This window comes from Caenorhabditis remanei, chromosome I (genome assembly GCF_010183535.1).
Source record: "Caenorhabditis remanei strain PX506 chromosome I, whole genome shotgun sequence".
Lineage (NCBI taxonomy): Eukaryota > Metazoa > Nematoda > Chromadorea > Rhabditida > Rhabditidae > Caenorhabditis > Caenorhabditis remanei.
Genome location: NC_071328.1, coordinates 15,827,296 through 15,843,815, shown reverse-complemented (window position 1 = coordinate 15,843,815; position 16,520 = coordinate 15,827,296). Strand labels below are relative to the sequence as shown.

Sequence of the window (16,520 nt, the reverse complement as noted above, 5' to 3'; positions counted from 1 at the left end):
ACTTTGGCAATTTTCAACTTTAAAGGCGCATATCTCAAAAATGGGCGGAGCTACCAAAAAACTGTCAACTACAAAAATGTAGCTCTAGTTTTGATCTACAAGAAAAACATAAATTCAAAAATATTCAATTTACACTATTCCCATTAATAATCCCGCAATATTCAATTAAAGCGCGCTCTACTGACGAAATTCTCAATAGAGCGCGTTTTTCACACAAAAAAAAAGACCAAAAAAATACAAAAAATTATTTCGTCCAAACTTTGACCGTCAGACTGTCCGTCTGTTCGTTGGTGTCCTTTTTGAGTTCCGTCCGGAATAATTGCGCTTGTTGGAAGGCGATCGATCCCTCACCGCCGGATAGTGTCGCCTGGAGAGAAAAATTTGGATTAGGGCACGCCCACAATTGAAAAAAACGCGTTCAAGGCGCGCCAGCCTTCGGAAAATTGCCGTCAACTCCGAAAAATGCGTCTAGGGCGCGCCAGACTCGAAAATCGCTTAAAGCGGACAAAATCAAAAATGCGCTCAAGGCGCGCCAGCCTTTGTCTATATTGTCTCTCAAACGCCCGACTTCAAATTTTATCAAAAATTGAAGCCGCCTGGCGTGCCTTTGACGCGTTTTCTTCAGATTGAATGAATTAGGCCACGCCCACTTTTGATTCCGGCCCTTCCCCTCAGAAAGGGCGGGATTTGAGAGCTTGATGGTGCCACAAGGTCAAATTTTGTTTGATTTGATCGGAAAAAAATGGGCGTGGCTTAGAGAAGTGGCTCCGCCCACTTTGAAGGCGGGGCTTAAAAGTGGGCGGAGCTTATAACCTATCGTAGCTGATCAAGCTCCGCCCACATTGAGGCCACGCCCACTTTTTTGAGAGACTAGTCTTTTAAAATTCAGTAGAAAAGAGGCGTGACCTAAAAGTGGGCGGCGCCTAAAACCTATCGCAACTAATCTAGGCTCCGCCCACTTTTAGGCCACGCCCGTTTCAGAGAAAATAGGCGTGACCTAAAAGTGGGCGGAGCCTAAAACCACGATTTCATAGATTTTCAGACTCTAGAAAATCGGTTTTTAGAAAATGGACGTGACCTAAAAGTGGGCGGAGCCTATAGAAACGTATTTAGGCTCCGCCCATTTTCAGAGTCTAAAAAAGGGGCGTGTCCCAACAAGTGGGCGGAGCTTACCGAAATTTTCAAAACTCCCGCTTTCGGCGCGTCGATTGTCAATATTCCGCTTTTCGGGACTCTCATGCATGTCTGAAATTTCAGATTATTTTTTCAGACAAATTTAATTTTTGACTCCGCCTACATCTCCCAAACACGCAATGACCATGACGTGTGCCTTTTCGAATTTTTGAATTCCCGCCACACGGATTTCCACTTTTTCGATCGTTTTTGTCGTCGGGGTGATGAGAGATTCCAAGTCGAAGTACCATGAGATCTGGAAAGAAAAAACGCGTCAGAGGTGCGCCAGATGGTGAAAAATGGCGAAAAATGACTGAAAAACCATTAAAAATAGCTCAAATCTGTCATAACGTTAAAAAAACGCGTCAACGGCGCCCCAGATTTGCGCCGTTGACGTTTGGCTGAAAATCCTTGAAAAGCTCTCTAACATTGTCAAAAAACCTCTGAAAATTGGAAAAATTTCTGAAAATAGGCTAAAATTGGTCAAAAATTATGTAAAAACGACGTCATTCCGAAACGCGCCAAAGACACCCCAGTCAATCAAAATGAAATTTGAAAACGCGTCAAAGGCGCCCCAAACCGTCCAAATTTAACGGTTTTTCACCTGAAAACGCGTCAAAGGAGCGCCAGACGACTTCAATTTTTGATAAAAATTGGAGTCGGGCGCACCGTTGGCGCGTTTCAGAGACAAGAAATCGACTTCTGGCAAATGACTGGGGCGCCTTGGGCGCGTATTTTCAGTTCGGAATGACTTCCAGGCGATTTCCAACCAATTTTTCCTAATTTTTGAGGCTGGGGTGCCGTCGACGCGTCGTTTTCATGGACTTATCAACTTAAATTCGGTTTAAACAGTGGAAAACGCGTCAAAGGAACGCCAGGAAGCCAATTTCTGGTATTTTTGGGGCTGGGGCGCCTTGGACGCGTTTTTCGGCAAAAACTGATTTTGAACTGTTTTCAGCGGATTTAGAGTAATTTTTCAGCCAATTTTCAGCATTTTCAGCCTGATTTTGCCCCAAATCCTCAGATTTCCCTCCTTCTGTCGAAATACTAAAAATCGGCAAAAACGCGTCAAAGGCACGCCAGACGACTCCAATTTTGATAAAAATTTGAGTCAGGCGCACCTTTGGCGCGTTTAAAAGACAAAATTTGATTTTAGGCAATGGCTGGGGCGCCTTGGACGCGTTTTTTGAAGGGACAATTTCCAGTCTATTTCAGCCGATTTCAACCGATTTTGAGCCAATTTTCATGCAATTTTCGCGTCTGGGGCGCGTTTGACGCGTTTTTTGGCGATTTAGAGTAATTTTTCAGCCAAATTTCATATTTTGTAACCCATATTCTCACATTTCCGTCTTTCTGTCCATCCTGTCGACACAAATACACAAAATTCCAGTCGGTTTCGACGACTCGCTTCAAATTATCACATTCGAATGCTTGAGAGATGAATCCCGCCTCGGGAGACTGTGAATAGACGTCTCGATTGACGTCATATGAGAATTCGAAGCAATTCTCGTTGGAATTTACGAGTTTTATGGGCTCGCCGAGCACTTTTGGCGCCGCCGAGGGGGCGGAGTCGGTGCCAGCTTCACCACGAGCACGACGCCATTCTTCGGGGCCTGGAAACGAAGGTTTTTGAAGAAAAAACTGAAAAAATCGCTGAAAAACAGTAAAAACCACGAAATTTGGGCGGGGGGGCAAGTTTTTCGAAATTTGGATTTCTAAGCCATCGACTCATTTTTTGCGTTTTTCAGCGATTTTTGAGTTCTGAAATGCGTGGAACACTCAATTCTGAAGGAAAAACTGAAAAAATCGCCGAAAAACAGGAAAAACAACGAAATTTGGACAGGGGACTAACTTTTTCAAAATTTGGATTTCTAGGCCACCAACTTATTTTTTCGATATTATACTCATTTTGAAGCTCTTTTCACGCTGAATTCGAATTTTTCACTCTCGTGACCTAATTTTGTGATTTTAAGCCATTTTTGACCGGGGGACTAGTTTTCCGATAATTTGGATTTCTAGGCCACCAACTTATTTTCGACATTATACTCATTTTGAAGCTCTTTTCACGCTGATTCTGAATTTTTCACTCTCGTGGCCTAATTTTGTGATCCTAGGCCACGCGCCGCTTACCAGTAGTCCGTCCACCCAAATCGTCTCCCAACTTCTCCCATCCGATCTCTTTATTCCTCTTCTCAACCGCCATCATTTCCATTAATTCACACATTCGACGAATCGACAACTCTTTCTTTCGCTCCTCCGTTTGTCCGTCCATTTGACGGGCGTTCAGTTTCGAGAGAAAGTTCTCGAGTACCGCTGGACGGACTTCCGTCCGAAGGGAACGCTGAAAATGATTTTTTTTTAAGTGAAAAATCACTTTTTTCAGTTTTTTAGTGAAAAATCGCGAGAAAACCACTTTTTTAGAGTCGAAAAACGCGTAGTTTCGAGAATTTTCAAAAATGAATAGGCTCCGCCCACTTTTATAGATTGAAACTGCTGTTAAATGGCAAAAGTGGGCGAAGCCTGGAAAGGGGGCGGAGCCTAGAGACCTTTTTTGGTTGGAATTTGGCTCCGCCCATTTTTCGTTAAATATTGCTAAAAAATGAATAAACCCCGGATGGAGTAGTATTGGTGGGCGGAGCCTAGATTATTTTTTGACGGGAATTTAGGTCCGCCCACTTTATTATAGGCTCCGCCTACTTTTATTGCTGTTAAACGTGGAAAATGGGCGGAGCTTAAGACCATTTTTAGTTGGGACTTGGCTCCGCCCACATTAGACCACGCCCCTTTTAGAAAAATTTGAATTAAAGTGGGCGTGGCCTGAAAAACTTTCCATGTTCAACCGAAAATCTCAAAAAACACCGAAAAAGTGTATTTCCAGCCAGTTTCCCGCTGAAAAACATAATTTTGAAATATGAAAACGGGTTTTTTGGCATAAAACCGTGAAAAAATCGCCGAAAAACCGCAAGAACAACGGAATTTGGACGGGGGACTAACTTTTTCAAAATTTGGATTTCTAGGCCACCAACCTATTTTTCGATATTACATTCTTTTTGAAGCATTTTTAACGCTGAATTCTAATTTTTTAGTCATTCGGCCTAATTATTTGACTTTAGACCATTTTTGACTGGGGGACTAGTTTTCCGAATTTCGGGTTTCTAGGCCACCAATCATGATTTTTCACCATTTTTTTCGGCGAAACTCGGTCTAAAACCTACCGTATTCTTACTATCGTAAACATATCTCCACGTGACGTCAGCTACATGATCAATACCGTATCCGATACAGTATCTCAACTGTTTTCCCCATCCACGTGTATATAAAAGTGGGCGGTCCATAGTGTTCTCGCACGGATCCACGTGGATCCATCGATTCTCCTTTTTGATGAAAACTTCATTCCACACGTGGTCGGTCGTGTCCAAAACGAAGCGAGACTCGAATCCGATCGCCGAGAGCAAAAGGCCGAAACAGTTGGCCCATTCACCGCAACGACCCGTTCTGGAACACGGATTTTTGAGTGAAAAATGAGAAAAAACCACAAAAAATTAACAAAAAAATGAGGAAAACGCGAAAAAACCAGTAAAAACGACGAAATTTGGACGGGGGACTAACTTTTTCAAAATTTGGATTTCTAGGCCACCGACTTACTTTTTGCGTTTTTTACCGATTTTTTGTCCTAAAAATTCTTGAAACACTCAATTCTGAACAAAAACTGAAAAAATCGGTGAAAAACTTCAAAAATAACAAAATTTGGACGGGGGACTAACTTTTTCAAAATTTGGTTTTGTTGTGGCGTGAACTAGCATGGCCTAGCCTAGTGATCGCCTAACCCTGAGGTCATACGTGGCAAGAAGATCTGCCCATATAAGCCGAGAGAACTAATAGTTTTCGGTTATTCCTTATGTAAATAAATGGTTATTTATACTCCACTCTCCTGCCACCTAGCGATATAATATTGCTCTTCTGTCACTCATCATATCCATATCATAATCATCAGCAAAGTTCACTTCCTCTGGTGCCCGCGCACTTCTTCCACTCACTCTTCTACCAAATACCTCTTCCCCAACGAAAGTATCACAAAAATCTGAGGAAGACATCGATGCTGTGGGATACACCATGGGGTTTGGGAGTCGTCCGAAGACGTTTCGGTAACGTCTTATATGAGGTTCAAGTCGGTGAACGTTGTCATCGATCTCATGCGAACCAGTTGAGACTGCGTTTCGGAGACAGAAGTAAAGAGGATATGTTTGAGGAGACTGTATTTCCAATGTTTTTCGGACAGGCTGAAGGTGACGGGGTAGAGAACCAACTATCTGGGGGCCCGAGGGTTCACAGGGAGGGGCTTAACTCATTACAATTTTCAGACCCGCTTCAGTCCTCAGATGTTTCCTCAGATTTTTGTGATACTTTCGTTGGGGAAGAGGTATTTGGTAGAAGAGTGAGTGGAAGAAGTGCGCGGGCACCAGAGGAAGTGAACTTTGCTGATGATTATGATATGGATATGATGAGTGACAGAAGAGCAGCTCAAGAGTCTACTACCAGCAACCGCAGTGCTTCAGCTAACACCACAACTGCCACTGCCATCAATCCAGCGAATATCAAAGGTCCACAATCCGAATCCAGTACTAACCCAAGTCATTCTTTGCGACGAAGCCAACGGACAAAGCGTGCTCCAAACCGATTCGATCCTTGTCCAGCTCCAAGTCAAGGTCGAGGAAAATCACGAGGATCCTACCATCCGGATCATCCAGCCGCTCGTGACCGAGGTGTTGCTCCAGCCTCGAATCGTTTTGTTCTACCTAATTCGTCGTCGAAGGGGGGAGGTGTTGGCAAGGAACGTGGCCGCCCTCGCTGGCATTAACGTGACGTGAACTCTACGTAGTATTGAACTCTTAATTATTGATTATTCCTTGGTTTCCTACACTAAGAAACCTGTGCTCAAGTAAACTATTATTCTGTCTATCACTCTCTATTCTACTCTTCCTCACGACATAACAGGTTTTCTAGGCCACCAACTGTTTTTTTGCGTTTTTCACTGATTTTTGTGTCCTGAAATTCGTGAAACACTCAATTTTTAAAGAAAAACTAAAAAAAATCGCCGGAAAACAGCAAAAACAACGAATTTTGGACGGGGGACTAACTTTTTCACAATTTGGTTTTCTAGGCCATCAACTAATTTTTCCGATATTATACTCATTTTGAAGCGTTTTTCACGCTGAATTCGAATTTTCCACTCTCCGCTCACCTCGTCTGCAACAATTTCGCCGGATTATTATACCGCGGGAATCGCATTTCAGTGTTACACCCAATACAAATGAACACTTCAACACGATTCGCGTCTCCGTCGTCTTTTTCCTCTTTCGTCGGTGTTCCACTCAATCCGTCCGTCATGCATTTCAGGTAACAATTGGGACACTCGGGACGGTCGAACCAAGTGAAGAATTGCGTTTTGAACCATTCCAGAAGGTCTGGAAAATGTTTTGTATTCAAAAACTGCAAAAATCGGCTTAAAATTGGCTGAAAATCTGCTAAAAATCACTCAAAATCGGTCAAAAACCATCTAAATCGGTCGAAATTGTCCTAGAAACCCAGATTCTCAAAACGCGTCAAAAGCGCGCCAGGAGTTTGGAAATAAATGAAAAACTTTCAGAAAATGCGTCAAAATTATTAAAAATTAGAAAAACTCGGCGAAAATCGATTAAAATCTGACAAAATCAGTCAGAAATCGAAAAAAAAAATAGAAATCGGAAAATTCCAAAATTTGGATTTCTAGGCCACCCATCTATTTTCGATATATTATACTCATTTTAAAGCTATTCTCACGCTGAATCCAAATTTTCCACTCTCTTGGTCTAGTTTTGTGATCTTAGGCCATTTTTGACCGAGGGACTAGTTTAACGGAAATTTGGATTTCTAGGCCATCATTCTATTTTTTCGATATTATACTCTTTTTGAAGCTATTTTCACGCTGAATCCAAATTTTTCACTTTCCTGGCCTAATTTTGCTATTTTAGGCCAGTTTTGACCGGGGGACTAGTTTTCCTGAAATTTGGGTTTCTAGGCCACCAACCAATTTTTCGATATTATACTCTTTTTGAAGCTCTTTTCACGCTGAATCCGAATTTTTCACTTTCCTGGCCTAATTTTGCTATTTTAGGCCAGTTTTGACCGAGGGACTAGTTTTCCTGAAATTTGGGTTTCTAGGCCACCAACCAATTTTTCGATATTATACTCATTTTGAAGCTCTTTTCACGCTGAATCCGAATGTTTACCTCTCAAAACCTCTTTTCATCGCCTCCATTAGCCATTTTCTCCACCAACTCCTCCGGCATCACACTTCTCGCCAACGCCTTGTACACCTCATCGGTATGAGCCGTACGGATTCCCGTATACCGTACGAATTGCTCCAAAAATTTCTTTTCGTCGTCAGTCGCCGCATTCGGATTGGCTGGGGTGGCCGAATAGTGTTTCTGGATGGTCGAGACGATCGCCGCACGGTTTCCGCCGCGAATTAATTCGATTTGTTGACGATTTTTGAAGAAAATGAAGGTTGGGTAGGCGTTGACACGGTAGCGGGTGATTAGTTCTGGAATTTGAATGGTTTTTGAACAAAAAACTGAAAAAAAATCGCCGAAAAACAGCAAAAACGATGAAATTTGAACGGGGGGACTAACTTTTTCAAATATTGGATTTCTAGGCCATTGACGTATTTTTTGCGTTTTTCAGCGATTTTTGTGTCTTGAAATGCGTCGAACACTTAATGCTGAAAGAAAAACTGAAAAAATCCCCAAACACAGCGAAAATAACGAAATTTGGACGGGGGACTAACTTTTTTAAAATTTGGATTTCTAGGCCACCGACGTATTTTTTGATATTATACTCATTTCTAAGCTCTTTTCACACTGAATCCGAATTTTTCAGTCTCCTGACCTATTTTTGAGTTTTTAGGCCAATTTTGACAGGGGGACTAACTTTTCCAAAATTTGGATTTCTAGGCCATCAATCTTCCACCGACTTGGCAGCTGTCTTGCAGGAAAACCGTATAAAAGCTCTTTTTTCAAGCAAAAAACTGAAAAATCTTAGAAAAACCGAAAAAATAACGAAATTTGAACGGGGGACTAACTTTTTCAAAATTTAGATTTCTAGGCCACCAACTTATTTTTCGATATTATACTCGTTTTGAAGCTCTTTTCACGCTGAATCCAAATTTTTCAGTCCCCTGACCTCATTTTGAGTTTTTACACCAGTTTTGACTGGGGGACTAACTTTTCCAAAATTTGGATTTCTAGGTCATAAATCTTCCACCGACTTGGCTGCTGTCTTGCATGAAAACCGTTTAAAAGCTCTTTTTTCGAGCAAAAAACTGAAAAATATTAGAAAAACAGCAAAAACAACGAAATTCTGTCGGGGGACTAACTTTTTCAAAATTTGGTTTTCTAGGCCACCGACATATTTTTTGATATTATACTCATTTTGAAGCATTTTTCACGTTGAATCCGAATTTCTTAGTCTCCTGGCCTAATAATGTCATTTTAGGCCAGTTTAGGCCGGAGGGACTAGTTTTCCGGAAATTCGTGTTTCTAGGCCACCAACCTCTCACAATATCTCCATTAACTTTCAGAAAAGTTGCATTGGGGTATTGCGACGAGTACTCGTCGATAATCGGTGCAATCGCTCGACACGGTCCACACCAATCCGCAAAAAAATCCACTAGGATGAGACGATTCGCGTCGGCGCGCTCCAGAATCCGATCGAATTCCGCAGCGGACGTTATCTCGTTTACTGGCATTCCTGGAAATGAGTGAAAGTTTGGAAAAAAAAACACTGAAAATACAAAGAAATGACGATCGATATTGTATCGAATAGAAAGCAAATTGTTTAAAAAATCCAATTTTAACGCAATTTTTTCTTGGAAAAAATGTGAATTCATAAAAGATAGAATAAAAGTAAAAGAAAAATAAATAAATTAGAATAATCAATCCTCTCGTTTTCGGATATTCCGATTTCCAGACTTCTTTTTGAACTCGATTGGTCCTTTTACCTGAAAACAGGAAATTTTGTTGAAAAAAGTCAGGAAAATTTTTTGTGGTTTTTTAGTTCTAGGCCACCGAATTGTTTGTTATTTTGAACAAAAAACTGAAAAAATCTTCAAAAACCGACAGAAACAACGCAATTTGGACGGGGGACTAACTTTTTCAAAATTTGGATTTCTAGGCCACCAACTTAATTTTCGATATTATACTCTTTTGAAGCTATTTTCACGCCGAATTCGAATTTTTCAGTCTCCTGTCCTAATTTTGGTGATTTTCAGCTCTAAAACGCACTTTTTTCGTCATAACCGTCGCCGTCTTCTCTCCAAACTCGAATTTCGGCTCTTCGGCTCTCTTTTTCTCTTCTTCCTCCACTCTCTCGGCCTCTTCTTCACGAAAACGGGCGGTCAGTGGCGATTCGAATATCTCCGTTTTCTCCGTTTTCTCCACTTTAATCCACGCTCCGTACGGTGCCGCCGGAATCGACTGGCGTGCCTGTGGCGCGTTTTCTGGTGGAATAAATGACGGTTTCGGCGGTTCGATCAGTCCGATTTCTGGCATTTTTTCGGGTTTTTGAGAAGGGGGCGGAGCTTCGAGCATCTCTTCGTACGGCTCGTCGAGCATCGCCTCGCGTTCAGGGGTACCTGGAAATACGGTTTTTAGGGAGTTTTTGAGACAAAAATGAGATTTTTCGGCGGAAAAATAGCTGAAAATTGTTAGAAATTAGTTCTTCAGAAAACGCGCCAAAGTTACGCCCGACTCCAATTTTTATAAAAAATCGAAGTCGTCCGGCGTGCCTTTGACGCGTTTTCTGGTGATGTTGAATTTAGACGGTCGGGGGCGCCTTCGGCGCATTTTCGATGCCATAATTTAAAGTTATTTGAACAGAAAACGCGTCAAAGGCACACCAGCCGACTCAAAATTTTCATAAAAATTGGAATCAGGCGTACCTTTGGCGCGTTTCAGAGACAGAATTTGACTTTTGGCAAAAGGATGGGGCGCCTTGGACGCGTTTTCTCGCAGAAATTCGGGAATTGAGAAACGCTGGCGTGCCTTTGGCTCGTTTTTGATCAATTTTCACCAAAATGTTCAAATTTTTGATGAATTCGACGCATTTTCTGCGAGTTTTCTTTCATTTTTCAAAACAGCGCTGGCGCGCCTTGGGAGCGTTTTCAAGCCAAGGGTCGAAAAAACGCGTCAACGGCACGCCAGACTTGAAAATCATCAAAATTTCCAGTTTCTAGACCCAAAAATCGTGATTTTTTCATATTTTTGCATGAAAAATCTGGGAAATTCGGAAAAAACGCGTCAACGGCACGCCAGCCTTTATTAATGTCTAATTTTCAGGGAGAAAACGCGTTCTGTCTCTTAAACGCGCCAAAGCCACGCCAGACAACTTTAATTTATAAAAATTGGAGTCGTCTGGCGTGTCTTTGACGCGTTTTCTGGTAACTTCAAATTTAGACGGTCTGGGGCGCCTTCGGCGCGGTTTTTGGATGAAAATTTCTTGTTTCTAGACCCAAAAATCGTGATTTTTTCATATTTTTGCATTAAAAAACGGAAAAATCTCTGAATTTCTCACCAACAATCTCGAATTCCTCCTCCTCGTCATCATCCACTTCACTACCGTCCTCCTCCTCATCACTAATCTCTTCCTCTTCTTGATTTCCTTCCATTTCCTTCCGTTTCTTTTTCTCCTCCGCTTCCCTTTCTCTCCATTTCTTCTCTTTTTCTCTGCGTCTCTCCTCCCACAACGCTTTTTTCTGCTCTTTCGTCAGCTTCCGTCCGTCACTCGGCGGACGATATTCCTTATAGTTTTGCTCTTTTCTATTCGATTCCACGAGATCTGTGAGTCCTGATGCGGCGATTTGCGATTTGATGTACGATTCGACGTCTTTTTTACCACTTCGAACCACCTGAAAATGGGGGAAAATTGGGGATTTTTGGTTCAAACTTGACTGAGAATGAAAAAAAAATCGGTAAAAATCTTTGAAAATCCAGCTGAAATCGTAAAAAAGAGCCTAACGATGACCTGGCGCGCCTTTAGCGCGTTTTAATGACTGAAAATCGTGAAAACACCCCTTTTCTCGGCCCAAATCAGTCAGAATCGACCGAAACCCGTCATTTTCACCCGAAAATAGAGCTGAAACTCTCAAAAATAGGACAAAAAGAGGTCCGGGGCCTTGACAACTATCGAAAAAGGGGAAAAATTGGAATTTTTGATTGAGAACATGCTAAAAATCACTGAAAATCGCTCAAAAATCGGTTAAAAATCATCTAAATCGGTCGAATTTGACCCAGAAACCCAGATTCTCGAAACGCGTCAAAGGCACGCCAGCGGTTTTTCAGAAAATGAGTCAAATTGATTAAAAATTAGAAAAACTTGGCGAAAATTGATTAAAATCGGTCGAAATCGTTCAGAAATCAAGATTTTTCATCGAGAAAACGCGTCTGAGGTGCGCCAGATTTTGCCGAAAGTCAAATGCTGTCTTTGAAACGCGTCAAAGATACGCCCGACTTTCATTTTTCAAAAATTGAAGTCGTCTGGCGTGCCTTTGGCGCGTGTCTGCCGTTTTTCAGAGGTTTTTGACACTTTTTTCAGTATTTACTGGCGCACCTTAGAAGCGTTGTAAAGGTGCACTTAAAACGCGCTAAAGGCGCGCCAGATTCATTTAAAAAGTCAAAATTTGGCTTAAAATGTGCTGGAACTGGCCAAAATTCTTCAATTTTCGGCTAATTTTGGATAATTTTTCGGCTAAAATATTCAAAAATAACGGATTTTTTCCAAATTTTCGCTATTTTTCTCACCTGAACCTCATCCATTCCATAATAATTCTTCGTCCTCTGCTCTTCGAAATCTCGACATTTCTGTTCGTATTGTTTCTCGGTGTAGAAATGATTCGGTGTATCCCATCTCGTCGAATTATCAAACAGATTCCAATAGTAACTCCCTGGTCCATCCGGATTTTTCGCCCGTACCCACGCGATTTCAGCACATTGTACTTGAGTTTCAGGCATATAGCCGACTGCGAGATGTTCTGGAAGGGCGGGACCAGCTGCGTTCGGATTCGTTACTGTAAGCAAAAAAAAATTGGATTTTGTTGGAAAAATCCTGTTGAAAATCACTCAAAAATCGGTCAAAAACCATCATTGACCTAGAAACCCAGACTCTCGAAGCGCGTCAACGGCACGCCAGAAGTTTGAAAAAAAGGGAAAAAACTCTCAGAAAATACATTGAATTTATAAAAAATTAGGAAAACGTGGCGAGAATTGATTAAAATTGGTCAGAAATCGGGTTTTATTGAAAAACGCGTCGAAGGCGCCCCAGACTTCAACTTCTTCATAAAATTAAACTGATAGGCGTGCCTTTGACGCGTTTTTTGATGAAATAACTTTACATTTTGACGGTTTGGGGTGCCTTCGGCGCGGGTTCGTCGATTTTCAGTGATTTTTTTTTCAAATTTTAGAGGTTCTTAGAGGTTTCTTAGAGATTTAGGATTTTTACCGATTTTTAGTCATATTGAGCCAATTTTCAGCCAAAAACGGGATTTTTGCTTAACACGGACACCCGGATACACATCTGGACATAAAAATGGAAAATTCTGTTCTTTCGGCTCAAAACGGGTACTATCTGATTTTTTTTTTCAAAAAATTGATTGAAGAGGCACGCCAGAATTTTACCGAATTTTCGTTAGAGCGCACTTTCATTGTTCATAACAAAAATTTGGGCATAGCTTCCGCATCTCTGTGGCAAATGCGCTCTACTGATAATCTGGTGTGAAAATCATCATTTTTCGATCAGGAAAAAGGCGATTTTCACACAAAATTCGCAGTAGAGCGCATTTACCAAACCGAGATCATACTATTTTCAGGTAACCGAAAATCACGATTTTTCCAATTCCCAAAACGCGATAAAGGCGCGCCAGATTATCTGATACCTAGCTCAGTTTTTGTCGTTTTTCCACGATTTTCAGTCAATTTTAAGATAAAAATTCCGATTTTCCCCGATTTTCAAGCAATTTCCACCGGATTCTCGCTCAACTTACAATCTCTATACGCAGACACCACATCCCCCTTGGATATTTTCAGATCGGGCGCCCCGCCCACTGCCGTCGCCGCGCCCCTTTTGACGGCACCAGCCTCCCGTCTCGACGCCATCGCCCCGATGACAAAAGTTGCGTTAGAGCGCATTTTCATTCCTTATAATAAAAATTTGAGCATAGCTTCCGCAGCTAAGTGGCAAATGCGCTCTACTGATAATCCGGTGTGAAATTCATCATTTTCAATCAGAAAATGGCAATTTTCACACAAAATTCGCAGTGGAGCGCATTTACCAAAACCGAGATCATAGTATTTTGGAGATTTTCAGTCAATTTTCAACCAAATATACACGATTTTCCTCATTTTTCGGCGGGTTTTCAGGCGATTTCCACCGGATTTTTGCTCAACTTACAATCTCTATACGCCGACACAACATCCCCCTTGGAAATCTTCAGATCCGGCGCCCCGCCCACTGCCGTCGCCGCCCCCCTTTTGACGGCACCAGCCTCCCGTCTCGACGCCATCGCCCCGATGACAAAAGTTGCGTTAGAGCGCATTTTCATTCCTTATAATAAAAATTTGAGCATAGCTTCCGCAGCTAAGTGGCAAATGCGCTCTACTGATAATCCGGTGTGAAATTCATCATTTTCGATCAGAAAAAGCGATTTTCACACAAAATTCGCAGTAGAGCGCATTTACTAAAACCGAGATCATAGTATTTTGGAGATTTTCAGTCAATTTTCAACCAAATATACACGATTTTCCTCATTTTTCGGCGGGTTTTCAGGCGATTTCCACCGGATTTTCGCAAAACTTACAATCTCTGTACGCGGACACCACATCCCCTTTAGAAATCTTCAGATCCGGCGCCCCGCCCACTGCCGTCGCCGCGCCCCTTTTGACGGCACCAGCCTCCCGTCTCGTCGCCATTTCCTTCGCCATCGCCCCGACATCTTTGTGTTTCGTCGGATCGAAAATGTTCATTCTGAATAATCCAGTCGGCGGGAGACTCGGTCCCGCGAGTACTCCTTCCCCATGCCTTGCCATCGACGCCGCCGCCGCCGCTTCCATTTTCGCGAGTGTTCCATTCAATTTCATGTCGGCCAACTCTTGTTTCTTCCCTTTTTGCATTGTTTCACGGATTCGTTGTTGCAGTTTCGCTTTGTGTCCTTCGCCACGTTCATGGTTGTCCAAAGAGATCTTGTTGTTCGCGAACCATACCTAAAAATATAGAGAATTGACTGAAAATCGATGAAAATCGTGAAAAATCCCGCTTTTCTCGATCCAAAACACTTTGAATCAACCTAAAACCGTAATTTTCAGCCAAAAATTGAGCTGAAACCGTCAAAAACAGACAAAAAGGGGGGGTAAAACGCCTTGGGAGCGTTTTACACTCAGAATTTTCAAATTTCAAAGATTTGACCGCTTGGAAATGGGAAAAATCGGGATTTTTGGCTGGAAATTGACTCAAAATGAATAAAATTCAGTAAAATAGCTGAAAATTGATTGAATAGAAGCTAGAAAGAATCTGGCGCGCCTCTAACGCGTTTGCATGACGGACTTCAGAGATTTGGGATACTGTAACTGCAATAATTTTGCATTTTCTCCATTTTTCAGTGATTTCTGTGTGAAAAATAAGCAAAAACATGCTAAAAATCGATGTTTTGCTTATTTTCGGCACAAAAATCACTGAAAAATGGAGAAAATGCAAAATTACAGTAGTTACAGTATCCCAAATCAAAAATCCGTCATGCAAACGCGTCGGAGGCGCGCCAGATTCCTTCTGGTTTGCATTCAATCAATTTTCAGCTATTTCCACCGATTTTTATTCATTTTCAGCCAATTTCCAGCCAAAATTCTGATTTTTCCATTTTCAGACGGTTCCTTAAAATCCGACATTTCTGAGTGTAGAACGCTCCCAAGGCGCGCCAGCACCATTTTTGGCCTATTTTTGGAGTTTTTTTTCACAATTTTCAGACACTTCCAGCCGACTTTACGATTGTTTGACAAAATTCAAAAGTTGATGTTTTTGGAGAAATTTTTTACAATTGCGCTGAATTTTCTCTGAAATTAGCTTAAAATGCTGTTTTTTCTTTAAATTTTGATGTGTTTAAGTCGAAAAATTGTAATTTTTGGCCCAAATTTGATTATTTTCAATTTTTATTAAAAAATCTATTTTTTTAAGCTATTTTTAGCTGCAAAACTTGGATTTTTATTAATTCTAGGTTGAAAAATCATGAAAAATTCAATTTTCATGGTTAAAACTTCTATAAAACAGCCTAAAATCTCTTTTTTCTCAACTTTTTTCCACAATCTTTGTTGTCCTTCAATTTTTTACACACTTACCTTGCAAATCTCGCAAAAATGGCGTCCCACTGATTTCCATTGTTCTGCCATGTCTGAAAATTCGAAAATTTAAGAAAAAATCACGAAAATCGGCTGAAAAAGTTATGAAACGTGGCAAAAAACGGCAATAAATACGAATTATGCATTTGTCCGAGAGGAGTCCGAGAACTGACGGACTAGAATCCTCCGCTCGGCCATCACCTCTCGGACTCCTCTCGGACAAGTGCTACAAATATTTTTTATTTTATTTTCTCGTTTTTTGCTCGATTTTTATCGTTTTTCTTGGTTTTTTACTTGAAAAATTGTGTCAAAAATGAAAAAATTAAATTTTTTAGCTAAAACAATGACGGAACCCGAGCGGACACTAGAAATTCCCGACGAAATCTTCTATTTGTCGTTGGAATTTGAGGATGTGCAGAAAACTTGCCTGTTTATATCGTCAAATGCGAAACAATTGATTGAATCTGACAGACTGATTGAGTTTTATAAGTGAGGAGCTAGAAAATTATGGGAAAAGAAAGAAAAAAAGAAAAAAACATTTTTGATAAGAAGAAAAAACGATTTTTACCCAAAAACCATCATTTTTATGGTTTTAGCATCAAAAAACTTGAAAAACACGATTTTGACTACTAGAACCCATAAAAACACTATGTTTAGACTTAAAACCTTAAAAATTCGCATTTATTCAATAAATTTTTTTTTGGTAAAAAAACCTCAAAACTGATCAATTTTCAATATTTTTTTACATGAAAAACTTGAGAAAAACGCGATTTTTACTTTTAAAACGCTCAGAAACCTTATTTTCCTGCTTAAAATCCGGAAATTTTCAGTTCTCTGCCCTAAGACCGAAAATCCTTCGAAAACCTGAATTTTAGCTATTTTTAAATTTCAAAAAACTCTGAAAACCCTGATTTTGACTACTGGAATCTATGA

The 16,520-nt window shown here is 41.0% G+C and overlaps 2 protein-coding genes across 2 annotated transcripts; both read right to left on the bottom strand.

The window, feature by feature from the left end:
- Positions 1-244: 244 nt before the first annotated feature.
- Positions 245-8,959, bottom strand: GCK72_003367 (uncharacterized protein; the record flags this gene model as incomplete). Its single annotated transcript, XM_053724008.1, has 9 exons — positions 245-367; positions 1,174-1,245; positions 1,298-1,429; positions 2,515-2,786; positions 3,304-3,514; positions 4,389-4,668; positions 6,416-6,676; positions 7,453-7,756; positions 8,764-8,959. 9 exons carry the CDS (start codon positions 8,957-8,959, stop codon positions 245-247), a joined length of 1,851 nt encoding a protein of 616 aa, XP_053592653.1.
- Positions 8,960-9,145: 186 nt separating this feature from the next.
- GCK72_003366 (uncharacterized protein) lies at positions 9,146-15,785 on the bottom strand (the record flags this gene model as incomplete). Its single annotated transcript, XM_053724007.1, has 7 exons — positions 9,146-9,211; positions 9,495-9,844; positions 10,783-11,116; positions 12,009-12,274; positions 14,060-14,462; positions 15,588-15,640; positions 15,761-15,785. The coding sequence occupies 7 exons, from the start codon at positions 15,783-15,785 to the stop codon at positions 9,146-9,148; spliced, it is 1,497 nt and encodes a 498-aa protein (XP_053592652.1).
- Between the last annotated feature and the right edge of the window lie 735 nt (positions 15,786-16,520).